This window comes from Geotrypetes seraphini, chromosome 10, assembly GCF_902459505.1.
Source record: "Geotrypetes seraphini chromosome 10, aGeoSer1.1, whole genome shotgun sequence".
In the NCBI taxonomy this organism is placed as follows: domain Eukaryota; kingdom Metazoa; phylum Chordata; class Amphibia; order Gymnophiona; family Dermophiidae; genus Geotrypetes; species Geotrypetes seraphini.
Window position 1 is genome coordinate 136,700,929 of NC_047093.1, and position 27,000 is coordinate 136,727,928.

Sequence of the window (27,000 nt, forward strand, 5' to 3'; positions counted from 1 at the left end):
CCTTGTGTTGGACATTTGGGGCTTAGGCGTTTTTTTGGGTTCATTATGGGGTATAGGTTTAGACGTAGTGTGGTGGTCTGGGCGTTTAAACAGCTGAACGTAGAGGTAGGTCATTATTTTAAAAAAAACCTCATTTTGGACGGTTTTTTTGATTATGGACATTTTCCCTGCTTCTACTTTCAACGTTTAAGGCCTTAGGCCAAAAGGGGACTTAGAAGTTTTTTTTGATTATGCCCCTCCACATGTTCATCCCACGCTTCTTTGAACTCCGTCACTGTTTCCTCTCCACCACCTCTCTCGGGAGCGCATTCCAGACATCCACCACCCTCTCCGTAAAGTAGAATTTCCTAACATTGCTCTTGAATCTACCACCCCTCAACCTCTGGTTTTACCATTTTCCTTTTTCTGGAAAATATTTTGTTCTATGTTAATACCCTTCAAGTATTTGAATGTCAGAATCATATCTCTCCTGTTCCTCCTTTCCTCTAGGGCAGTGATGGCTAACCTTTTTGAGCCCGAGTGCCCAAACTGCCGCACAAAACCAAAGAATTTCCTCAAAGTGCCAGCACGTCAATTAAACCTTAATAACAAGATTTTAGTATCTAAAAACTCTTTATAAAGTTGCCTGAACTATGTAACATCATTTTTAAAGGTTGGAATCTTTGTATTGTCAGAGAATCAATTTGATTCACAATCCTTTGGTTTTCATTTCAATTTATTGGCAATTTATAATGTTTTAATGATTTCATTCAATTTAATGAATTTAGGAAGAATTTGATTCAGTTACATAATATATTTTAAATGTATTATTCACATAACATGTCAAATGTATACCGAGTAAAAAAAAATATAAACTTCTTAAAACTGTTAACTGTGTCAAGACTCGGTGTGCATTCCCAAAGAGTCTATACATGTTTTTTTGTAAAATTTACAATCAAATTAGAAAATAGTTAAATCATTACATTTCTAATAATATGATGTAAAGAAAACAAAAGAGCTTTCAATTAAACCAACCGTTTTTATTGGAAATTCCAGATTGGAATACAACAGGGCCATGTAAAGTCCCTTTTTTAAATAACATCTTTAAATAATATTTAAATAACTTAGAAAGTATCTTAACTGCAAACTGAAAACACTGCTTCATGTAAACATATGCATTGGGCATGCTCTGAAAAAAATTAATGTGATTTTTGTTGTTGCATGCATGCTAATAACTTGTCAATCCTTGGTTCATAGTGCGTTAATTTCAGAGCAACACATGCAGCACTCATGTCATCCGTTAATCTGTTTCTAGCATCAGGTTTTATATGATTCAAAGCCGAAAACAGCTGCTCACAAGCATAGGATGACCCAAACAAAGTAAGAAGAGCAATCCCAAGTGCTTTCATGGACTTAAAATTGTCTGGCAGAGAATTCCACGCTTTTAGGATTTCATTTTCAGAACTGCTAGCAGTGATTTCATTTGTCACCCTTTCACACTCAATACGTTCAAGAGCCGCACGCAGGTCATTGAATTTACTTTTCCAGATAGAGCTTTCTTGAAATTCCAGTAGCTCCATTTCCAAATTTTGAATATCCAACCACTGTAAGCAGGAAAGATCAAGATCTTCAAATGTGGACTTTTCTGGGGAAGTTATAAATGAAAGGGTTGTCTCCATCTTACGGAACTGAGAAAATCTTTTACTAAAATTCTCCTTTGCTTCGGCTACAATGGTGGAATATGCTTTGTGGATTTCCTGGTGTTTTTTATGACTGTCCACAAATGTTGTAGAATTATCCAAATGTATTTTTAGGTTGGGAAAATATTTTAGCTGTCCACTCTCAAGGTCTTTTTCAAAAACATGCAATTTTCTCTCAAAAGCTTTGATGTCACTAAACATGCTTTCTGCTGTTTTTCCCATGCCTTGTAATTTTTTGTTTAGTACATTAAAGTGGTTAGTAAAATCTGTAAAGAACATGAGGTTGGTAAGCCAGGCCATGTTGGTGAGTTGAGGATAGTCTTCCCCCTTTTCGTTCATAAATAGCCTAACTTCTTCCAAGCAGGCCACAAATCTCTCTAACACTCGTCCTCTGCTCAGCCACCGGACATTATTGTACATCAGTAAAGTGTTATATTGTGCCTGAACCTCATCAAGAAGGGCTTGAAATTGTCGAAAATTAAGAGCACGCGCCATGATGAAGTTCACCATTTTTGTTACATCTTTGAGGACATCGTCAAGTTTTTTGCTGCATTCTTTGGCGCAGAGAGCCTCTTGATGTATTATGCAGTGAAATTGAATCAGTGGATGTTTTGCTTCCTTAGCAAAGAAATGAATGAATCCTGATGTTGTCCCCACCATGCTAGGTGCTCCATCGTTAGTAACTGAAACCACTTTTTCTGGACTTATGTCTAGTGATGAAAAAGCCTCCATCACAGCATTGTGGATATCTATCCCTTGTGTTCTTCCAGGCAAAGACAGCAGTTTTACCAGCTCTTCTCTCATGATGTCACCAGTAGCATAACGCAAAATGAGCGCTAGTCTTGCATGGTTAGTAATATCTGTACTTTCATCCAAGCACATGGAGTAGAAGGGTGCTTTTTGTAAGTCGCAAGTAAGCTGTTGACTAACATCAGCAGCCATTCGCAGAACCCTATCTTTTGCAGTATTTTTGCTTAGCGGCATCTCAGAGATGCGCTGCACAATTTTATCCTTGTTTTGGAAATCATGGAAGAGTGAATTACTCCCAGCCAAAATTGCCTTTTTGATAAAATCTCCATCAGAGAGGGGCTTAGCATGTTTTGCCATACACAGTGAAATTTGAAAGCTGGCAACTGTAAGATGATTAGTTTTTGAAAGATAGTTGTTAAAACTAAGAGACTGGGAGTGATATTTCTTTAATTTTCCTACAAGGAACTCTTTTCTTTGAGCTAAACCAAGTTCAGCAACACTGTTATGGTTGGTCTCAAAGTGACGTTTGACACTTGATGTGCGAGACACAACACTTTCATTACACATAATACACAATGCTTTCCCACTGCGTTCAATCACTCCATATGTCTCTGTCCAGGCCTCTTGGAATGGTCTTCCACTATCTGTTTTTGCTTTTTTTGCTGTACTCATTTTCTTTGTCTGGGTGAAAACCGGACTTGTGCAACCTGAGTGTATGGGAAAAGGACTTTTATTTTTCATTATTGGAGCCTTTGTTATTTTATTATGATGTTTACAAAAGCACTGTGAAGGGCCACATATACACTTTACTGTTTTTTGCTATATTGAGTTTTTCATAAGGTACAGCGCAGAGGATTAGTGTGTTGGTTGTTCACAGAGAGCCCAGCCCTCCTCTCAGCTTACTGAACTTCTCTATGCAATCATCATAAGCAACTTTTTTATTTCCTCGAATTTAGCATGTACCCCATGGAAGATACAGAGGTTTTTACAGAGGAGCACATTATTAGACACATTAACATCCCCCCATATCCTCACCTCTCTAGCATGGGAGCACTAGGAACTATTCCTGATTACAGATGTCACATGTGGAGTCACACTACAGCCTCACTGAGTTCCTGTGACAGACTCAGTGTGAAGCTTCTCTTCCTCCCCCCACTTCCCCCTCACACACTGCCTGGCTCATAGGATACTAAGGGGAAGACAGGCAGGCTAAACATCCACTCACAGGACTGCAGCCAGCACAGGAGGATGGGCCGCGGCCCACCAGGACAATGCCCGGTCCTCCCAATGGCCAGTCCGGCCCTGTTGCCAGGTGAGCTGCAAAGCAGACACCGGCACACTCGCCTCCCGCCGCGCCGCATATCTTAATTGCGGACCTTCCCGCATGCCAGCTGCAAGGCCTTCACGTGCCACAGCTGGCACGCGTGCCATAGGTTCGCCATCGCTGCTCTAGGGTATATATATTCAGGGCTTCCAGTCTCTCCTCATACATCTTCTGGCGCAAGCCTCCTATCATTTTCGTCACCCTCCTCTGGACCGCTTCAAGTCTTCTTACGTCCTTCGCCAGATACGTTCTCCAAAACTGAACACCAAGTGGGGCCTCACCAATGACCTGTACAGGGGCAATAACACATTCTTCCTTCTACTGGCTATGCCTCTCTTTTTACAGCCCAGCATCCTTCTGGCAGCAGTCACTGCCTTGTTACACTGTTTTTTCACCTTTAGATCTTCGGACACTATTACTCCAAGGTCCCTCTCCCCGTCTGTGCATATCAGCTTCTCACCTTCCAGCATATAAGGTTCCTTCCGATTATTAATCCCCAAATGCATTACTCTGCATTTCTTTGCATTTAATTTTAGTTGCCAGGCATTGGAACATTCCTCTAATTTTTGCAGATCCTTTTTCATATTTTCCACTCTCTCCATTCCTCTAACTTTTGCAGAGCCTTTTTCATATTTTCCACTCCCTCTTCGGTGTCTACTCTGTTACAAATCATGGTATCATCTGCAAAAAGGCAAGCTTCTCCTTCTAACCCTTCAGCAATGTCACTCACAAACATATTGAACAGGATCGGCCCTAGCACAGAACCCTGAGGGACTCCATTAACATAAGAACATAAGAACATAAGCAGTGCCTCTGCCGGGTCAGACCAGAGGTCCATCCCGCCCAGCAGTCCGCCTCCGCGGCGGCCCAACAGGTCATGACCTGCCTTAATCACCAGAAGGGGCCTCCTTGCCCCCTAGGTTTCTCATCGAAGTCCTATCTTCCCATCAATGTCCTAACCCTCCGGCCTTGCACCTGCACGACCTGGTGAGCTGTCTATACTTATGCAACACCCCAGCACCTCCCTCAGTACCCCACGATCCCCTTTTCCCTCAGGAATCTGTCCAATCCCTGTTTGAATCCCCGTACTGTACTCTGCCGGATCACTTCCTCCGGGAGCGCATTCCATTTGTCCACGACCCTTTGGGTGAAGAAAAACTTCCTTGCATTTGATTTGAACCTATCTCCCTTCAGTTTCTCTGAGTGCCCCCTCATACCTGTCGTCCCTTTTAGTCTGAAGAACCTGTCCCTGTCCACCCTCTCTATGCCCCTAAGTATTTTGAAGGTGTCTATCATATCCCCCCTGAGCCTCCTCTTTTCCAGAGAGAAGAGCCCCAGTTTATCCAGCCTCTCAGCATATGGGAAGTTTTCCAGCCCTCTTACCAGTTTCGTTGCCCTCCTTTGGACTCTCTCAAGAACTGCCATGTCCTTCTTGAGGTGCGGCGACCAATATTGAACGCAGTATTCCAGATGTGGGCGCACCATCGCTCGATACAGCGGCATGATGACTTCCCGCGTCCTGGTTGATATGCCCCTCTTGATGATGCCCAGCATCCTGTTGGCTTTCTTTGAGGCTGCTGTACACTGTGCGGATGGTTTCATGGATGGATCCACTAGCACACCCAAGTCTCTCTCAAGTCCGGTGTCTTCCAGCAATCTCCCCCCCATTTTATACTCGAACAACGGGTTCTTTTTCCCTATGTGCATGACCTTGCATTTATCTACGTTAAAGCGCATTTGCCATTTGTTTGCCCAGTCCTCCAGCTTATCGAGGTCCCTTTGCAGTTCCTCACACTCCTCCCTGGTCCTAACTCTGGCGCAGAGCTTGGTATCGTCTGCAAACTTTATAACCTCACACTTTGCCTCCGTTTCCAGGTCATTGATAAATATGTTGAAGAGTAGCGGCCCCAGCACCGATCCCTGCGGCACACCGCTCGTGACTCCCCGCCAGTCAGAATATTGGCCCTTTACTCCGACCCTCTGTAGTCTATCTGACAGCCAGTGCTTGATCCATCTGTGTACATCCCCGCCCACCCCGTGGTTCCACAGCTTCCTAAGCAGCCTTTCATGTGGCACCTTGTCAAAGGCCTTTTGAAAATCGAGGTAAATGATGTCTATGGGTTCCCCTTTGTCCACCTGACTGCTTATTCCCTCAAAGAAGTACAGAAGGTTTGTCAGGCACGACCTTCCCTTACAGAATCCGTGCTGGCTTGTCCGCAGTAGGCCATTTTTCTCGATGTGCTCGCAAATGCTGTCCTTGATCATTGCTTCCACCATCTTCCCTATAACTGAAGTCAGGCTCACCGGCCTGTAGTTCCCGGGGTCACCTCTCGATCCCTTCTTAAAGATAGGTGTGACATTCGCCAGTTTCCAGTCCTCTGGTACCTCTCCAGTTTTCAAGGATAGGTTGCAAACATGCTGGATTGTGCCCGCTATTTCCTGACTTAGTTCCTTTAGAACCCTTGGGTGGATCCCGTCCGATCCCGGTGATTTGCCGCTTTTCAGTCTGTCAATCTGCTTGAGGACATCCTCCCGACTTACCTCTATATGCCCCAATCTTTTGGCCTGCTCCCCACTCATGAGCTCCTCTGAGTCCGGTATATTGGACGTGTCCTCGCTCGTGAAGACCGACGAGAAGAATGTGTTCAACCTCTCAGCTACCTCTTTATTCTCCTTAATCACTCCCTTCCTATCCCCATCGTCCAATGGCCCCACCTCCTCTCTCACTGGTTGCTTCCCCTTTACGTAACTGAAGAATGCCTTGAAGTTTTTCGCCTCCCTGGCCAGCCCCTCCTTGTATTTCCCTTTTGCTTTTCTAATCTCTCGGTGGCATTCCTTTTGGCATTTCCTGTGCTCCTGGTGATTTTCCTCCGTTGGATCCCTTTTCCATTTCCGGAAGGACACTTTCTTGTCACTGATTACCCTCTTTACTTCAGGTGTCATCCAAACCGGGTCTTTTGACCGCTTGTTCTTGCGGCCTTTCCTGAAACTGGGGATGTACAGTTTTTGCGCTTCCTGCAGTGTGTCCCTGAGAAGGGTCCAGGCGCTCCCTACAGTCTCCATCCTAAAGCCGTTCCTGAGCTTCCTCCCCACCATTTTCCTCATAGCAACATAGTTCCCTTTCCTGAAGTTGAGCGCAGTTGTTGCGGTCCTCCTCACTATGGGTGACCCCCTTTCTAATGTGAATCTGATCACGTTGTGATCACTATTGCCTAGTGTTCCTCCCACTTCTACCCCTCTTGCAGGCCCCCCTAATCCGTTAAGGATGAGGTCAAGAGTAGCATCCCCTCGCGTCGGTTCCTTGACTAGTTGCTCCATGAAGCAGTCCCTCACAGCTTCTACGAATCCTGCTTCCCTCGTGGAGTTGGAGTGTCCCGTACTCCAGTCTATCCCCGGGTAGTTGAAGTCCCCCATCACTGTTACACTTCCAGTCCTGCATTCCTGTCTCAGTTCTGCTTCCAAGTCTTGTCCTATTGTTTCTGACGCACCAGGCGGGCGATAATACAGCCCCAGCTTTATGTCTGCACTCTTCTTTCCCGGCAATTTGACCCATAGCGATTCTATCTCCTCTGCCTTTGTTGCCGTATCGATCCCAATCGAGTAGATATAGTCCTTTATATACAGCGCTATGCCTCCCCCCTTCTTGTGGGTCCTGTCCCTCCTGTAGAGCTTGTACCCTGGCAGCGCCACATCCCATTGATTTTCCTCTGTCCACCAGGTTTCTGTAATTCCTATTATATCCAGGTCCTCCCCCTTGGCCATGACTTCCAGTTCACCCATCTTAGTACTCACCTTTCCTTCCTCCGAGCGACTTCCATTTACCCACCACCCTCTGGCGTCTGTCCAACAGCCAGTTTTTAACCCAGTTCATCACTTTGGGTCCTAACTTCAGCCCTTCAAGTTTGTTCAACAGCCTCCTATGAGGAACTGTATCAAAGGCTTTGCTGAAATCTAAGTAAATTACTTCTAGCATATGTCCTTGATCCAGCTCTCTGGTCATCCAATCAAAAAATTCAATCAAGTTCGTTTGGCATGATTTACCTTTTGTAAAGCCATGTTGCCATGGATCCTATAACCCATTAGATTCAAGAAAGTACACTATCCTTTCTTTCAGCAACACTTCCATTATTTTTCCAACTGAAGTGAAGCTCACCGCCCGTAGTTTCCCACTTTTGTGAATAGGGACCACATCCGCTCTCCTCTAATCCCCAGGAACCACTCCTGTCTCCAGAGATTTGTTCAACAAGTTTTTAATAGGACCTACCAGATCCTCTCTGAGCTCCCTCAGTATCCTGGAATAGATCCCGTCCGGTCCCATCGCTTTGTCCATCTTCAGTTTTTCAAGTTGCTCATAAACACTCTCCTCTGTGAAAGGCGCAGAATCTACTCCATTTTCTCGTGTAACTTTGCCAGACAATTTCGGTCCTTCTCCAGGATTTTCTTTCATGAACACAGAACAGAAGTATTTGTTTAGCAAGTTTGCTTTTTCCTCATCACTCTCCACTTATCGGTTCCCAGCATCTTTTAGTTTAGCAATTCCATTTTTCATCTTCCTCTTTTCACTAATATATCTTAAAAAAAATTTGTCTCCCATTTTTACATTTTTAGCCATTTGTTCTTTAGCCAGATGTATCTCTCTCTTGGCTTCTTTCAGTTTCACCCTGTAGTCCTTTCTGCACTCCTCTTCTTGGTTTTTTAATATTTCACGAACTCCATCTATTTCGCCTTTATTTTCTCCGCCACTATTTTAGAGAACCATATCGGTTTCTGTTTTCTCTTGTTTTTATTTATTTTCCTCACATAAAGGTCCGTAGCCATTTATATCGTTCCTTTCAGCTTAGACCACTGTCTTTCCACTTCTTTTATGTCCTCCCATCCTAACAGCTCTTTCTTCAGGTACTCTCCCATTTCATTAAAGTCCATACGTTTGAAATCTAGGACTTTAAGTATCGTGCGGCCGCTCTCCACTTTAGCCATTATATCAAATCAAAACCGTTTGATGATCGCTACTTTCCAGGTAAGCACCCATTTGAACATTAGAGATACTCTCTCCATTTGTGAGGACCAGATACAATAACGCTTTTTCCTTCATGGGTTCCGTCACCATTTGTCTGAGCAGAGCCTCTTGAAAGGCATCCACAATCTCCCTACTTCTTTCCGATTCCATAGAATGAACATTTCAGTCCGCATCCGGCAGGTTGAAATCTCCCAATAGCAACACCTCCTCTTTCCTTCCAAACTTTTGGATATCCACAATCAGGCTTGTTCAACCTATGGCTCGTTACCAAAACTAAACCCTCTATGAGCTACATGAAACATAGAAACATCATGGCAGACAAAACCAAATGGTCCATCCAGTCTGTCCATTTGCTGCATCCACTATCTCTTCCTTTCCCCATAGGCCAGGGGTCTCAAAGTCCCTCCTTGAGGACCGCAATCCAGTCGCGTTTTTAGGATTTCCCCCAATGAATATGCATGAGATCGATGTGCATGCACTGCTTTCGATGCATATTCATTGGGGAAATCCTGAAAACACGACTGGATTGCGGCCCTCAAGGAGGGACTTTGAGATCCCTGCCATAGGTTAAGGCTCTTTACACCTACATTGTCATAGTTAAAGAAACATAGAAGCATGATGGCAGAAAAAGGTCAAATGGCCCATCCAGTCTGCTTATCCACAGCATCCACTGTCTCCTTCTCTCCCTAGGAGATTCCATGTGCCTGTCCCACACTTTCTTGAATTCAGACAGTCTATCAGGAGTCTAATCCATGCAACTACTACCCTTTCTGTAAAAAAGTATTCCCTTAGATTACTCCTGAGCCTATCACTTCTTAACTTCTTCCTATGCCCTCTGATTCAGAACTTCCTTTGAAATATAAGAGATTCACCTCATCTGCTTTCCCCGAGGCAGCTCAGCTATTTGCAAGCTTGAGCTCCTTAGTGCCAGAGGTTTGGATTGGCCTTGTGCTTTCAACTCTTGCTAAACTTGAAACCGCAAGACCAACTAAAAATTCCAGCAACACACAGGCCAAACTTACAGAGAGCAGAGTCACAGGGGGAAGCAGTACCACTGGGCTTCTCCTGCTGGAGCCAGGTGAGGGGAAAGAAATTGATTGAAGACTGGTGGGGTGGGGTGGGGGGAGGGGAGGCTATATGAGAAAGAGAGAGAGAGAACATAAGAACATAAGAATTGCTGCTGCTGGGTCAGACCATTGGTCCATCGTGCCAAGCAGTCCGCTCACGCGGCGGTCCTTAGGTCAAAGACCAGTGCCCTAACTGAGACTAGCTTTACCTGTGTACGTTCTAGTTTAGCAGGAACGTGTCTAACTTTGTCTTAAATCCTTTGAGGGTGTTGTCCCCTATAACAGACTCCAGAAGAGCATTCCAGATTTCTACCATTCTCTGGGTGAAGAAGAACTTCCTTACGTTTGTACGGAATCTATCCCCTTTCAACTTTAGAGAGTGCCCTCTCATTCTCTCTACCTTGGAGAGGGTGAACAATCTGTCTTTATCTACTAAGTCTATTCCCTTCATTATCTTGAATGTTTCGATCACATTCCCTCTCAGTCTCCTCTTCTCAAGGGAAAAGGGGCCCAGTTTCTCTAATCTCTCACTGTACGGCAACTCCTCCAGCCTCTTAACCATTTAAGTCGCTCTTCTCTGGACCCATGCGAGTAGTCCTTCTTCATGTACGGTGACTAGAGCTAGACACAGTATTCCAGGTGAGGGCATACCATGGCCCGGTACAGCAGCCTAGTACAGATCTGTTTGTGATCCCCTTCTTACAGATCGGAGAAAGAGATTGGGTGAAGGTTGGGGGCAATTCTCAGAGAATATGTGATTCTCAAATGGAGAGTGTGAGTTCATGTGTCCATGTATGGTTTGGCCCTCTGAATATTAATACTACTAATCAGTTATATAGTGCTACTAGATGTATGAAGTGCTGTAGACATTATTTGCAGATATTAAGTACGGTTACCAGATTTCCTCTTTAAAAAACAGAGGACGTGTGGCCCCGCCTGGTTCCCATAACCTAGTGGAACACCTCCCATGTGGAAGAGATATTGAATTCTTTAAAACCAAACATTTCAGGCTCAAGCACTTCTAATGGATAATGCAGGATAAGATTTGCAGAAAGCTAATTGTTACTTGTTTACTGTTTGCTATTGTCTGCTAAAAACTGATTTTGAAATAAGGTTTAATATAAAGTATATTTATTTCCTGTAACTGATACTATATTAAAGATAATGAGACAATATTTTTTGTTCTCAGATGCGGATACTTGTACAACATGCCCAGAGGACCAGTGGCCCAATCCAAACAGAGATGCCTGCATCCCCAGAATGATAACATTTCTGTCCTATGGAGAATCTTTGGGCATAGCTTTGACTCTTATCAGCATTGTCTTCTTTTTAATCACTGCTGTCATTTTGGGGATCTTTATTTATTACCGAGACACTCCCATAGTCAGAGCCAACAACCGGAATCTCAGCTATATTCTCCTTATCTCCCTCATGCTCTCCTTCCTCTGTACTTTGATATTCATTGGACGTCCTGATAAAGTGACTTGTCTTCTCCAACAGACTGTCTTTGCGATCACTTTTTCCATCTCTCTCTCCTCCGTACTAGCAAAAACTATCACTGTGGTTATGGCCTTTCATGCCACCAAACCTGGAAGCAAGCTCCGGAAATGGATGGGTTCCAGGGTCTCAGTTACCATCGTCCTTTGCTGTTCTCTTATTCAAACTGTTCTGTGTCTTGCCTGGTTGTTCACTACTCCCCCATTCCCATATCATAATATGAGATCAGAAATTGGATTAATATTAATTGAGTGTAATGAAGGGTCAATAGTTGCATTTTACTGTGTTCTGGGTTACCTGGGATTTCTGGCTGGTGTCAGCTTCATCGTAGCTTTCCTAGCAAGAAATCTACCTGATAGTTTCAATGAGGCCAAGTATATCACCTTCAGCATGCTGGTCTTCTGCAGTGTCTGGATCTCCTTCATCCCAACATACCTGAGCACCAAAGGAAAGTACATGGTGGCAGTGGAGATATTTGCTATACTGGCCTCTAGTGCTGGATTGCTGGGCTGTATCTTTATGCCTAAGTGCTACATTATTCTGCTGAATCCTGATAGGAACAGCAGGAAATACCTAACAAAAAACTAGAATGATTAGTATTTGTAGAAATAATGGACCATCTGAATGTTGCCCCATTATTTAACACAGATTCCAATACAGACTCTTGAGGCACTTCACTAGTGACCCTTCTCTATTTAGATAATTGTCAGTTCAGTTCTACTCTCCGTTTCTTGTCTTTAGTTAGTTTGCAATTAACAACCGGGTACAGCTTGAATTCCAGTACTGTACTTTCCTAATGAGTCTCTGATAAACTAATTTGGCAAGTCATGAAATCACCATTTCCTCTTCTAAGTGCTGCTCATGTCTCTATTTTCAAAATAGCTCCCCCACTGTACATGATGGCAAGTCTACAAGCACTCCAGTACAACCTTGTTCTAAATCTATTATATGTATTTAATAAAAGTTTCTGTTCTTTTCTCAGAAATCTAGATACAAAATGGCCTTCACATCTGTTAACATACAATAAAATATTTTAAAGAATATAAAAAGATTTTATTAGTATGAATGTGTGAAACAAATTGAAAAAATGCCTGGAACACAAGGAAGTTTAGAAATGAACTTAAAATAAATGACAAAAAACCTCAGTTCCCTTATAATGGAACCAGCAATGTAACTGAAAAAGGGGAGGGAATTGGGTATATTTGCTTTTAGTGATAATGTTTATTATATATTAACTCTGTAAATTTTGGTTTTTTTCTTGTATTTGAAATGATTTTTACTATTTTGTTTGTATTTGAAATTTAATAAATATGATTTACATTAAATAAATAAATAAATATATATATATAGTGGTATGCGAGGTAGGCCTGCTAGGATTGGCCCTAGTATAAGGCCCTAGAGCAGTTGATTCCCATTCTGCCCAAGATAAAGAACAATTTTCCTTCTTACCTGATATTCCCACTAAAACCAGCAGAGGGAGCTTAGGGGTTGAGCTACAGACTTCCCCTCCCCCTCACCTTCCCAAGGCTTGTGACCGGAAATGCTTTGCACCTGGGAAGGTTGGGCGGGGCTGTAAGTTCCTTAACCGCAGGTCTGTGCAGTTGGAAAGGCAGAGGGAGAACTGGAGAGCAGGAGAACAGTCGCAAGAGAAGTACTGGCAGCCTAGCTCAGGACTAAGAGCTCTGCAGGACCAACAAACCCCAGAATGTATGGAAATTGTTGAAGCTGGGACTGAGATGACTCCTGACCTTTCCGAAGTTCCACAAGCCATGGAACTAGAATTTGAACCAGGCCCAGAGGTTCAAACTGTTCAACCTATGGAAGTGTGTGTCTCCAAGGCAAGTTCCAAATCTGCCTAAGGGAATAGGTATTGCAATTTATTATGCTTTGGGACACTGAACTGTTTGTTTTTCTTTTGAAGCTGTGCTTTAATTCTCCCTGGTGAGGTTTAAGCAGGGGAGCACAGGAATTTGGGACTGAAAGAACCTATGCTTATTTGTTTGCTGTGTTTCTCCCTGTTATGAAGAAAGTGGACTTTATCCAGCCAGTGTGGTGGGGGATTTAGCCCCACGTTTTTGAGGTGGGATAGTGGGCTCAATTGTGTAGCGAAATTACAACACGTGGAGCACACCACCTGGTCAGCATTTCCATTTGCTGAAGAAGTGCAGTGCTGTGTCACTGATCTTGGTACAAGTTTCTATCTAAGGAAAGAGACTGTTTGTTTTGGTTAGTTTTTCTTTTTTGAAAGAACTTTAAAGCTGAGGCTCATAAATACAGAGCCCTTCTTCCTTTTTGCTGTGTGAATTTTTGAACTTTAAAGCATATGATATTGAAATTGAGTTTGGTTTTGAAGACTGCATTATTTTGTTTGAAATCCTGACAAAAAAGTTTGTTTTTATTTTTGTTTAATGCTATGCAGCAAAATAAAATCCAGTCCTGATTTTCAAGAAAACTTACCTGGCTTTTTGGCAAAATCCTTGCTCTAAACCGGTGTCTTTTTCATTCCTTGTGGAGCCTTCCGCGGCTCACAAGGGTGCAAACCTTGTCCCCGCAGTCCTGGACACATTGCCCTGAGAGTGCGGGTGACAAAAGATATATATATATATATATATATATATATATATATATATTTATTTATTTATTTATATATATATAATTTAGTCCATTATAGAGAAGAATCATACACTTCTAGAGTTACTTATTATTAGGTGGAATGGCCTTAGAGATGGAGCGTATATATTATCCAGTGTTGATAGCCGGCTTGTAAGTGCTCTTACCTTCAATCATTGGCCTAAACCACCTTCCTACCCACTATATATTCGATCTCTTTTTTTTTCTTTTTTTTCTATTGGAACTTTCTCAACTATTAATTTTTCACTTCAGGAACATAATTGGGCAGGAATACATCAATTCTCAAACCTCAATTTCTGTAGTGTTATTCATGCAAGCTACATTTTCTGTAATTCTGCAATAATATTCAAGCAGGCTGTCCTTTTTCACCCTGTAGAATGTAAAGCACTTCTTGCAATCGAGAAAGGTCAACAAAGCAACGGTACTTATCTCTTTATCTGTTGCAGTAAAGTAAATCACTTCAGTTCATATGTAGTCGATACTTTTTCACTTTCTATGCAGTCAATATCTCTCACAGCATGAGCCGCTTCATACTCGACCAATGAGGCCAGCGATTCGCTGGAAAGAGTTATCATCTGCTGCTTTAGGGCTTGTTTAGTATAAGAATGGTAGTCTTTTAGACATTTAACATCAGACTTTTCTTGAGTGCATCGTTTATATTTGGGAGGTTTACAATGAGATCAAGGCTGAGCCCCCACAGAGCATGAGACAAGAAGCCAGAGAATGGCAGTCTATGAGTTTTGAAAATGCTTGGCATGCTTGCAAAGCTTGAATATTTATTAATTTGGATATCTGTTATACTGCTCAATTTGACAATGCAGGTCTAAATGGTTTACAACCTAAAAAAAACAAGAAAGGAACTCCAAATAATGTCAATTGCAGCTTTCTAGGAACAGTAGAAGCAGGGAGCCGAGGAAGGAGAGAGGCGGCTAGGAGAGGGATAAAGGCAAAGGAGAGAGTTAGCAGAGAAAAGTGGAGGACAGAGAGAGAGCTAGGGGAGGCAGAGAGAGTTTGATCCGCCCAACCCCCGACATCATCCACCGGGCTCCGACTCATAAGGGGAGGAGCCAACGGTGCTCAGCCGTTTGGCGCGCGTTGAAGGCAAGCGTTAAAGGCGCTCGCCTTAGCAAGAGCGCCTTTGCAAAGGGCCTTGAGAAGGGACGAACCACCGCTAAAGGAGAAGCAGAAGAAGACCAGAACAGACACAGAGGACACAGAACCAAGCAGGGTCAGCAAGCACAGAGGACACATAACCAGGCACAGGGGACACAGCAGACACAGAGGACAGCCAGTAGACGCAGGGGACACAGAACCAAGCAGGCTCAACAGGTACAGAGGACACACAACTAAGCAGGCACAGAGGACACATAACCAGGCACAGAGGACAGCTAGCAGACACAGAGGACACAGACCTAAGCAGGCTCAGCAGATACAGAGGACACACAACTAAGCAGGCACAGAGGACACATAACCAGGCACAGGGGACACAGCAGACACAGAGGACAGCCAGCAAACACAGAGGTATGCGTTCAATACGGAAAACTGGAGAATCTGAAGAAACAAATCAGACTCCTGGAGGGAAGAATACTGGAACTGGAGGCGCTTCAAGCAATGGAGGAGGAAGACAGAGATGCGGAGACGCAGAGATGCAGAGAACTCCAAGCAGTGGAGGAGGAAGTCTGAGAGCTGGAGAAGTTCATAGAGGAGGCGTACAGGGAGGCTGTGGAAAATCACCAGCAACAGTGGAACTGCCGAGACTCACCTGCAGAGAGTGTGGACCACCCGACAGACAACCACCACAAAAGAATAGGTGACACAGCAGTGAGAATGAAGGATACAGACCTACGGCTGGAGAAATGGACGTGCACCAGGGACACGGACCTGCTACTGGAGAATCAAAAAAAGATAGAGAGGACAGCAATCGTCGAGGGGGACTCCATCATCAGACAAGTCAACAGCCACATAGCGGGAGGAAGACTGGACCAGCCGAATCGACAGGATCATTGACAGTGTGGAAGAAGATACAGCAGTGGTGATCCATGTGGGTACAAACAACGTGAGCAAAAGGAACTACAACAGGGAAGTACTGAAGGACCAGTTCTGGATGCTAGGAAGGAATCTGAAGACCAGAACACAGAGGACAACATTCTCGGAAATCCTGCCCATACCCAGGGCTGATGAGAAGAGGCAGATGGAGCTGCAATCAGTCAACATGTGGATACGGCGCTGGTGTGAGGAAGAAGGATTCCACTTCATGCACAACTGGACGACGTTCTGGGAGAAGAGCAAGCTATTAAGGAAGGACGGACTCCACCTCAGCAGAGACGGAACGAGGCTACTTGCAAGCAACATCAAGAGAGAAGTTGAGAAATTTTAAAACTAGGAAGAAGGGGAAAGTCGACAGTCGACCGAGAGAGAGAGTTGATGGTTCGGGAACCAGTATACCCAGAGGATACCGTGCAGGATGATAGAGGGGAAGACTCACTAGAGGATACCATGCAGGAATATAGAAGGGAGGACAGGCAAGACAGACCGAAAGGGACATAAGAGGGAAGGAAATGCAAGAAAAGAACAGGCCGCAAACTCAAGTGTGTGTACACGAAAGCAAGGAGCTTAAGGAATAAGATGGGTGAATTAGAAGCAATGGATAACATGGACATCTTCACCATCACAAAAACATGGTAGACTGAGGAAAACGTCTGGGACACTGTGCTACCAGGATACAAACTATACCGCAGAGACAGAGTGGCTCAAAAAGGTGGGGGCGTTGCCATATACATCAAAGAGGGAATCGAATCTACTGGAGAGACCACACCACAACTGACGAATAAGTTAGAGTCTCTAGGGGTCAAAATTCTGGGAACAAATGGACTGGAAATGAAGATTGGCATCTACTACTGACCCCCAGGGCAGTCAGAAGAAATTGATGGAGAAATGATGGACGAGATTAAACGCAACTGCAAGGGAGGCAACACAGTTATCAGAGGTGACTTCAACTACCCGGGGATAGACTGGAACCTAGGCACCTCCTGCTGCAACATTGATCACTTTGACGGACACAATCTGATGAGGACCAGCCAGCACGGCTTTAGCAAAGGAAGATCTTGCTTGACGAACCTACTGCACTTCTTCGAGGGAGTAAACAGGCAGATAGACAAGGGTGACCTGGTCGATATTGTATATCTGGATTTCCAAAAGACGTTAGACAAGGTCCCGCATAAATGACTGCTTCGAAAAATTGCAAGCCATGGAATCGAAGGTGAAATACTCATGTGGATTTAAAAACTGGTTAGCGGATAGGAAACAGAGAGTGGGGGTAAATGGATAATACTCGGACTGGAAAAGCATCATGAGTCGAGTGCCGCAGGGTTCGGTGCTCAGGCCCATGCTCTTCAACATAAACAACCTGGAAATTGGTACAATGAGCGAGGTGATTAAATTTGCGGACTATACAAAGTTATTCAGAGAAGGATTGCAAAGACCTGCAATGTGACATACACACGCTCGAGGAATGGGCCGCAACATGGCAAATGAGGTTTAACATGAATAAGTGCAAGATGATGCATGTTGGTAACAGAAATCTTATATATGAATACAGGATGTCCAGTGCAGTACTCGGAGAGACCCCCCAGGAAAGAGACTTGGTAGTACTGGTAGACAAGTCAATGAAGCCATAGGCGGTGGCAAAAAGGGCAAACAGAATGCTAGGAATGATTAAGAAGGGGATCACAAACAGATCGGAGAAGGTTATCATGCGGTTGAACTGGGCCATGCTACACCCCCACCTGGAATACTGCATCCAGCACTGGTCGCCTTACATGAAGAAGGACATTGCACTACTCAAAAGGGTCCAGAGAAGAGCAACTAAAATGATTAAGGAGCTGGAGGAGTTGCCTCTTTTCTTTTGAAACGAGGAGACTGAGAGGAAACTTGATCAAAACATTCAAGATAATGAAGGGAATAGACTTAGTAGATAAAGACAGGTTGTTCACCCTCTCCAAGGTAGAGAGAACGAGAGGGCACTCTCTAAAGTTAAAAGAGGATAGATTCTGTACAAACGTAAGGAAGTTCTTCTTCACCCAGAGAGTGATAGAAATCTGGAACACTCTTCCAGAAGCTGTTATAGGGGAAAGCACCCTCCAGGGATTCAAGACAAGGTTAGACAAGTTCCTGTTGAACCACAATGTACGCAGGTAAGGCTAGACTCAATCATGGCACTGGTCTTTGAACTAAGGGCCGCTGCGTGAGCTGATTTCTGGGCACGACAGACCACTGGTCTGACCCAGCAGCAGCAATTCTTATGTTCTTAAAAAGTCACACATGTATAAAATAATTCTAATGTCTCCTAATGCCAAAAGATATCATAAAACTACTTATTCATAAATTGTTTATGTAAATCAGAAAACTCGTTTTTGGCTCCTACAAGAGGTCTATCTAGCTAAGTTATCACACAGGTCAAAGATTTTTTTTTTTTCAATTCAAACTCATTTAACATTGATTCTCCATAATTACCCAAATAAAGATTGCATTGTATTGTATTGTCTTCTGCAAGCCTGCTGTAACTGGCAGGGTTGAGTTGTTACATCTCATGATTAAAAGCAGTACTATGTACTCCATATAGTCCCCCCTCTTGTAAGAAGAAAAAGAGGGACGTCCAGAAATGCTTGCCATAGGGGTGGAGGGAAAACAGAAAATCCCCTACATCAGAGAGTATGCATACCACAGTTAGAATAAAAGACCATAAGAACAGTTCCTCTAAAGTTCCCCCAGAGCCTCCAAAACACCAACCAAGTATTCAGATCCCTGAAATGTAACGTAATCTTATTTGTACTCTAACTGTAATCTATTTTTTATATCTCACAGTAAAGTACAGTCAATTTAATATCCAATTTGCAAGTTCTTCCGGAATTAATCCAGCTACCTCTCCTCCCTTGTAACCGAAAAAAACCCCAAAAAAACCCCAAAACTGTTGTAACTTCACTGGAAATGTCCAGTTAGCTCTTTTGTAATCCGCCTTGAACTGCAAGGTATAGGCGGAATAGAAGTCCCTAATGTAATGTAATGTAATGTAAATTTAAAATTGTTAAGAGAAGGACTTGCAAATTTCTGATACGGGATGAGCATTGTGCCACTGCATCAAAGCAGTGTTTTCTAATAATTCCCTGTTCCTTTCTGCTAAGCACAAAAAACAAAAAAGAAAGATAGACAATCTCCTTTCAGATATGCAAAATGCGTCCTAAGCATTGGTAAAAATTATTCAATTAAATCATTGAATCTTCCAGTTAGGATTTCATTCTGGACAGAGAGCTCTTCCCCGTCTATTGTTAACATATTCCGTTCCCCTGCTACTACCCTTGAATGTGAGAATTACTGTGCACTCTGGTATTTTCAGGGTTAAGTCACACATTCTTATCTATTCAGATTCCAAGTTTAGCAAACACTTCTAGCCTGTATTCTCGCTAACGGATTAGCTTACAGAATTGCATTTTAGGTAATATCTGCTTATCTAATTATTCCCTACTTTCTGTACTCAATAATTTTTATTATTTACACTGTAAAGGACTAAACTTTATGTGTCCTTGCTTTTGGAAATTCTGTTCGTATTAGCTTAACTATTAAAACTTTCTGTCTTTTATCTATCCAACTTACTACTCCCCTTCCTATTCTGCATCTGAAAAAGGTCAGAAGTGTAATAAGTTTCAACTCCAAGGGCTAGATTCACTAAGCAAACTGATTGTGTTCTGATCGATTTGCACCCCCTTTGCAACCCTATTTTACTCTGGCCTGATTCACTTACCTCTCTGCTGATCCAAATCCGATTCACGCATGCAAATGAGGGGAATGGTATGCAAAGTAGGCAGGGGTGCGATTCACAAAACAAATTTTACAATCCAACTGGGCTCATTAATCAACCCAAGAAGCGACTGCTGGGACCAGTTGCAAATGTCCTTTCTGACTATCCATCTCCATTGCCGCCCTGCTCTCAGCTACCCCGAAAATCTCCTGCCTGCTGCCCCGATGCTCTGCCCCGAATCTCTCCTGCCTGAAGCCCTGAATCTCTCCTGTCCTTCCCCGCACTGTGAACCCATGGTTTTAACCCATGGGTTTAAAGCAGGTTAAAACCACGGGCTCGCTAGGCTACAAAAATTAAAATAGAAGTTATAGAAAGTCATGGCTCAGATGGGTCTTAGACGCATGCACAGACCATCTACAGATGCTCTGCGCATGCGTTGGGATTGCACACTAGCGATCCATGGCGGCAGATGGGGGCATTCCTCCGATCGCCCCCCATTTGAATATTGCCGGTTTGTGAATCCATTGGCCCTACCCAGATCGGACACGGATCGGCCACGATCGGGCAGGTTAGTGAATCTAGCCCTAAGTCAGAAGTGCTGTATGCTTTATTCTTTTTTGGTGTGTTTTATGTAAATTAGCTAGAAAACCCTTGGATTGTTAGAGGACTAGATTCTTACTTTTTTTTTTTTTTTGCACAACTTTTTCTGCTCAAGGAACTAAGGGGCCTGTTTACTAATGTGTGGTGAGGATTTGCATATACCATGCATTAATTGCAAACGCTAATGCGTGATAACTGCCAAGCCTGTGAGAATAAATGCTGGGGGCATGCCCTGCATCTGCCCATGCAGTGACTCTGCAGTCCATATATTTATCACACATTAAGTGCATTTTTGATAATGCAGCGGCAGCCTTGCAATTGGCAAAGAATTAAAGGGTTACGGCTGCCCCAGAAAACTCTTCCATCCCTGGAAGCCACTCCCTGGCATGATGAAGAAGATCCTCTCGTCCCTCCAAACCCCCAGCTGTTTTCTTGATGGCTAGTGGAGAGCCCTTGAGGATACTGTCCCATTGGCATTCATGTTCAAAATGATACCCAATGGTCAAGCTTCCAAATAAAGATGTTATCTTCAGCAGTGACAGTGCACAGTGACGCACAGTACATTAATTGCCAATGCTGTCCATACCCATAACCCACCCATTCTCCAACTTTTCCCATGCATTGGCGCAGTAGGCTGGGTGGCTGGGGAGCAGTCAGCCCTGATGTTTTCTCCCCCTTGGCTCTTGTAGAGGAGAATCTGTTCAGCTCCTCCCATCTCTGTTTAGGTCACTGTCTCAAAGTCACAGAGAATTTCCCTGTCTCCTATTTACCTATGTAACTAAGAATCTGTGCCTTTCCTTTATCAGGGCACTCTCCTGCTGTCTTTTCACTAACACCCCCTCTCCCCCGAGGGTTTTACGAGGAGGGGATAAATGCTTCAAAGAGTTCATTTTAGTTTCCTTCATGAATAGATCTACTGGCTATTCACCTACATAGTTAAGATTTCGACATAGCCAATTTTAACATTCCAGCATCTCCCTAAGGGGCTTTCCCAAAGCCCCCCCTATCACTTCTGTTAGCTTTTTTCTTCCCATTCTGGCACCTTTACTCAGAAGAGAAAAACTATCCCTTAGTCTGCAAGACTTCCCTTTCTTTCCATGTCACCGACACACTAGAGAATGTCTGTGGAATCGGGAAAGAAGTAGGGAGATTGTGGATGCCTTTCAAGAGGCTCTGCTCAAACAAATGGTGATGGAACCCACAAGGGAAAAAGCGATATTGTATCTGGTCCTCACAAAAGGAGAGAGTATCTCTAATGTCCGAGTGGGTGCTCACCTGGGAAGTAGTGATCATCAAACGGTTTGGTTTGATATAATGGTTAAAGTGGAGAACTGCTGCCACCCAGGAACTGAGGCACACCAGGAGGAATAGTTGCTGGGCTGTGGGCAGGAAAGGGTGGCAGCAGAGGCAAAATCCGGGGGCAGAAGGAGAGGAAGCAAGATGCAGGATAAAGTGTGTGTTCCTGTGGTGGCGGCAGAGGCAGTACTTTGAGAAGGCCCACCCAACATAAGTGTGGGCCCACCCAAAATAACAGATCTGACCAGAATCTCAATAACTGGGCAGAGTGAATGGGGTATTTCATCATTTTCTGTAATCATCAACTACATTGCACTGTTATGTTATTATGCTGCATCCTGCACTAGCATTCCAATCATATTAATATTTGTCTCTAGTTAATGAAGGCACAAGATCCATAAGATTATATTTAACAGAAACAACCTATATTTTCATAGTAATTGCAGTTGACAGGAGCAGATATTCCTCAAGGCTTGACCTCTGAGCAGTAAGGCACAGCAGAGACCAACTGGTACCCCCAGAGGTGTTGGAGCTCAGCAAGAAATAGAGCGGTCACCTCACCATCAGCATCATAATTTCACTGTCTTTCTTCATTCTCCTTTGGGGGCAAATGCAGAAGTCTACTTCCGTGCATTTTCTATTTCTCATTCAAATATTCAATTGGAGAAGTCCGTCAGGAACCCTAAAGAATCCCCTGCCCTGTCCAAAGGACAGCATTTGGAGCAGGAAAGGGGAACATCTTCACAGAAGCTGTTTCATAATGTTAAAGATGGAAGCTCAACTGGCTCTGATGCTGATGCTCTGTGACATCCTGAGGAAGACGGCTGAGGGTCGGTGCACTCTTAGGAGCTTTGAAGCAACTGTTCCACGACGAGGCTACCATAGGGATGGAGACATCATGATTGGTGGACTCATAACTACACAAATCTTTCATTGGTCTTTAACTGAATTCTTCATATTTCATCCCAGAATACAGGGAAAAATAATGTAAGTAGCATCGTGGATGAGCTCCTACCTGTGATATGCTTACAGGTTTTATTTTGATTGATTACGGCATGAGCTACAGATATAACTAACTCAAGTTAGATGAATCTTTGGATTCAAAAGTTTTTTAAGCTATAAACATCTACTGTTCAGTTTTTCCATGTTATGCCTAGTATGAGTGATGTGCAAATGAGGGTAGTGTGGGTACAAGAGAGGTCAGTACTCAGGGGAATTATTGCGGAGGGGTTTAGGGTGTGTCTCTCTCTCCTCTTCTTTCTCTTCCTTCTAAGACTCACTCCCTTTTCTTCTCTTCTCTCTACTCATCTCCCTGCCTGTTCCCTTCAATTTAATCTATTCCCTTTATTACCCCCTCCTTTCATCTCTGCCATTTCCTCCTCCCCTTATGAATCTTTTCTTATCCCTCACTGAGACACATCTCCACTTGCATTGGATATGAATTTCTCGCTCTTCCAACAGGGGTCTGGCATTATTTTCATTGGTGAGGTCAGGAAACATTTATCGGTACTTCCAACAATGTCATCTCTCCCTGGTACCACTTCCTCAAGAAACCTCTACCAACTCCTACATAAGCAGTGTGGTGGGTTTATTGATAGGTTAAAAAAAAAACAACCCAAAACCAGAGGTGCTAGGGTCCACCGATTAAGTCTGCATGCATTTAGGAAGGAGGGCGTTTAAAAAAATCTAATTTCTGGTAAACCTTGAGCACTGTTTCTAACCTTAATAGTTTTTTGTATTTATTATTTTGATACACATTTTTCATATTATCTGTCCTTCAAGAAATTCACTATTGAACTATTACAACTTGGTGACTTTTGTGTCTGCGGTGGAGGAGATTAACAACAGCTCAGAGCTCTTACCCAACCTCACACTGGGATTCCACATTTATGAACCTTACAGCAATATATTCTTTATGTATAGAGCTGCAGTAAGTACATTTTCAGGAACTGACAATGGGATCCCAAACTACAGCTGCAAAACATCTGGTCCACTGGCTGCTGTCATTGAAGGTCTTCCATCTGAGCAATCAAGTCAGTTTTACAACCTGTTCAGTATATATCACCATCCACAGGTCAGGGAGCATCTTTGATTTCACTTCATAACCTCTTCTACAACCTTTCCTTAAAGAGCAGCAGCCTTCAGCAACTTGAAACCAAGACCCCCTTATACAAAGCTACGTAAGTGAGTGCTACACGGCAAATGATCCAATGCTCAGTCAGTTCCAATAGGAGTCAGAGCATTTGTCACGGTGTCGAGCTTTGTAAAACGGGGCCCAGAATATTATCCACTCAACTGTAGCTTTGACAAAATGTAGAATTCAAATTGTGAGGTAGAAACAAACACTTCTAAAATAAAACTACACGAAAGTTAAGAATTAATGGGGCAGATATTAAGGCCCAAATTCTGTAACCAGCGCCTAAAGTTAGGCACCTATTTCGGAGGCGCCCAACTAGATAGGCGCCTATCTAAATTGAATAACAAGCTCAACTAAGCTTTTTAATCAGCACTGGCGCCTATCAAGAAAGCGCGATTCTGTAGCAAGGCACCTCAAAAAATTTAGGTGGCCTTCAAAAAATAGGTGCTATTTATTTTAGGCGTGGGCATGGCTACGTGTTAGGTGCCTTCTTACAGAATCACTGCTCTTAAGCGTGCTTAAGCGCTCAGCTAGGCGCATAATTTTAGTTGTGCCTAGAGCTGGCCAATTTCTTGGGCGCCTCCAAAATAGGTTCCGCTCAGCGTAATTCATTAAATAGCACCCAATTTGACTTGGGAAGGAAGGAGTTGTGTTATGTTATGTCGGAGGTTAAGATGCTTTAAGTCAAATCAGGGACCCTTTTACAAAGCATATTCTTGACCTGTATAATTTGAGGCTGTGAGCTGCAGGAGTCCCTTAAAGCCACCTTAGGAGGTGTCTAAATATACTTAGCTGCAATAGTAAACCTCTGCTTCAAAACCCTAACTGGCTTGTCCCCGATATATCTGTCTCACCACTTCGTGTTCCCTGGAACCACTCGCACGCGCAATGCCAACCTGTTTACCTACCCTTCCCCAAAGGGATGCACCCACAAAAGATTCCTCAATAGAATTCTCTCATACCAAGCTGGCAGATGGACAAACTGCCTGACCACCCTCATCTCATCTGCCCCATCCTACTCATCCTTCAGGAAATCTCTCAAATCTTTCCTCTACGACAAATTTCTTGAACCCCCCCTCATCACCAAATAACCAAATACCTCCATCCTGTAATTGATACTGGTCGTCTTCTTGACATTCACCACCCTGTATTGGTTTTGTACACTGCTTTGTTCTTTATAAGCCTCTCGCACTGCCTCTCTACTATATATATATATCTCCGCTGTATACGTACAGTCTCCTGCATGGTAAATTTACATGGTGCCTCGCTGTTTAAACACCTTTACTGAATATGTACAGTTCTCATTGTATCTTCGCTGTAAATGTACAGTCTCTTACATTGTAAACCGCTCTGAACTGTTTGTGGTACTGCGGTATATGAAATAAAGTTGTTATTATTATTATTAATATTAGATAGGTAGGATGATTGGGGTTTTTTTTCCCCATAAAAGTTTATTAAGATTTTGAGAAAAATACAAGAAAATATAAAACTGAAACATCAATGAGGTTCACAGTACATCAGTGCATGATTCAATACAAAACGTAATAGAGTTGCAATGTCTGTTTGTATGCTTACATTCAAAATCAATGGAACAGAGAGAAATGATATGAAGTAAGGTTTCAACATTAAACACTGCTGGAAAACGATTACAGATATGCCTGCAAAGGAGACCAGTGTCTATTGAAAAAGACGGTGGTTCCAAATTTCTTGGCAAGGACCAATTCATATTTATAGTAATGTAAAACGGATTGCCACCAGTGATGTGAGTATCAAGCTTCTAGGTATCACTTTGGATGAATCTCTCACTTTCCAAGATCGAATAAGTACAGTTATAAAAAAATGTTTTTATCGTTTATGAATGATACACTCTCTAACTAAATTTCTTGATATATCGGCTTTAAATGCTTTTAATCCATTCATTAGTTATTTCTTGTCTGGATTATGGCAAAGCCTTGAACATAAGAACATAAGCAATGCCTCTGCTGGGTCAGACCTGAGGTCCATCTTGCCCAGCAGTCCGCTCACGCGGCGGCCCAACAGGTCCAGGACCTGAGTAGTAATCCTCTATTTATACCCTTCTATTCCCTTTTCCAGCAGGAAAATGTCCAATCCTCTCTTAAATCCCAGTACTGTATTCTGCCCTATAACGTCCTCCGGAAGCGCATTCCAAGTGTCCACCACACGTTGGGTAAAGAAGAACTTCCTGGCATTCGTATTGAATCTGTCCCCTTTCAACTTTTCCGAATGCCCTCTTGTTCTTTTATTTTTTGAAAGTTTGAAGAATCTGTCCCTCTCTACTCTCTCTATGCCCCTCATGATCTTATAAGTCTCTATCATATCCCCTCTAAGTCTCCTCTTCTCCAGGGAAAAGAGACCCAGTTTCTCCAATCTCTCAGCGTATGAAAGGTTTTCCATCCCTTTTATCAGACGTGTCGCTCTTCTCTGAACTCTCTCAAGTAACGCCATATCCTTCTTAAGGTATGGCGACCAAAACTGGACACAGTATTCCAGGTGTGGGCGCACTATCGCCCGATACAGCGGCAGGATAACTTCTTTTGTCCTGGTTGTAATACCCTTCTTGATTATACCTTGATTGTACCATGGTATTACTAAAAAAGAGTTAAAACATCTACAAATAATCCAGAACACAGCAGTAAAAGTTATCTATAAAGCCAAAAAATTTGACCACATAACTTCTCTTCTGATAAAAGCCCATTGGCTTCCCATCCATCACCGTATCATTTATAAAACTCTATTATTGACTTTTAAAACTAGAAACACTGGACAGCCAGAATTTATTAATACATTTTTGATACCGTATGCTACATTGCGTTTTCTTCATTCCTCGGAGAAAAATTTATTAGCAATCCCAACCTTGAACTATATTAACACTAGAAGAAACACTATCTTTTCAGTAGTTGCCCCAACCCTCTGGAATTCGGCACCAAATGCTCTAAGAGAGATAACCAATCTTGAGAAATTTAAATCTTTTCTTAAGACATTCCTTTTCAAAGATGCCTTTCGAGTGTAAATGTCTTAAGGATTTTAAATTTTTTAAAAAATCTTTTATTAGTCTGCTTGTATTGGACTTACTTGTTTTTAACCCCACCCTTTTGTTTATACCTTTATTTTTTACTTTTCTTTAATCATTGTAGTTCTTCCCTTTTTTTCCATTCGTACCCGTTTGTCTAATCGTGTTTGTCATTGT

At 43.0% G+C, this 27,000-nt stretch overlaps 1 protein-coding gene and 1 pseudogene across 1 annotated transcript in view; both read left to right on the forward strand.

The window, feature by feature from the left end:
* LOC117368632 (vomeronasal type-2 receptor 26-like) overlaps positions 1 to 11,922 on the forward strand; it is a 48,665-nt gene extending 36,743 nt beyond the window's left edge. Inside the window, exon 6 of the mRNA XM_033962361.1 lies at positions 11,027 to 11,922. Coding sequence (XP_033818252.1) covers positions 11,027 to 11,922 — 896 coding nt within the window. The remainder of the gene's footprint in view (positions 1 to 11,026) is intronic.
* Positions 11,923 to 13,043: 1,121 nt separating this feature from the next.
* The window catches only part of LOC117368633, a 39,804-nt pseudogene continuing 25,847 nt past the window's right edge, over positions 13,044 to 27,000 (forward strand).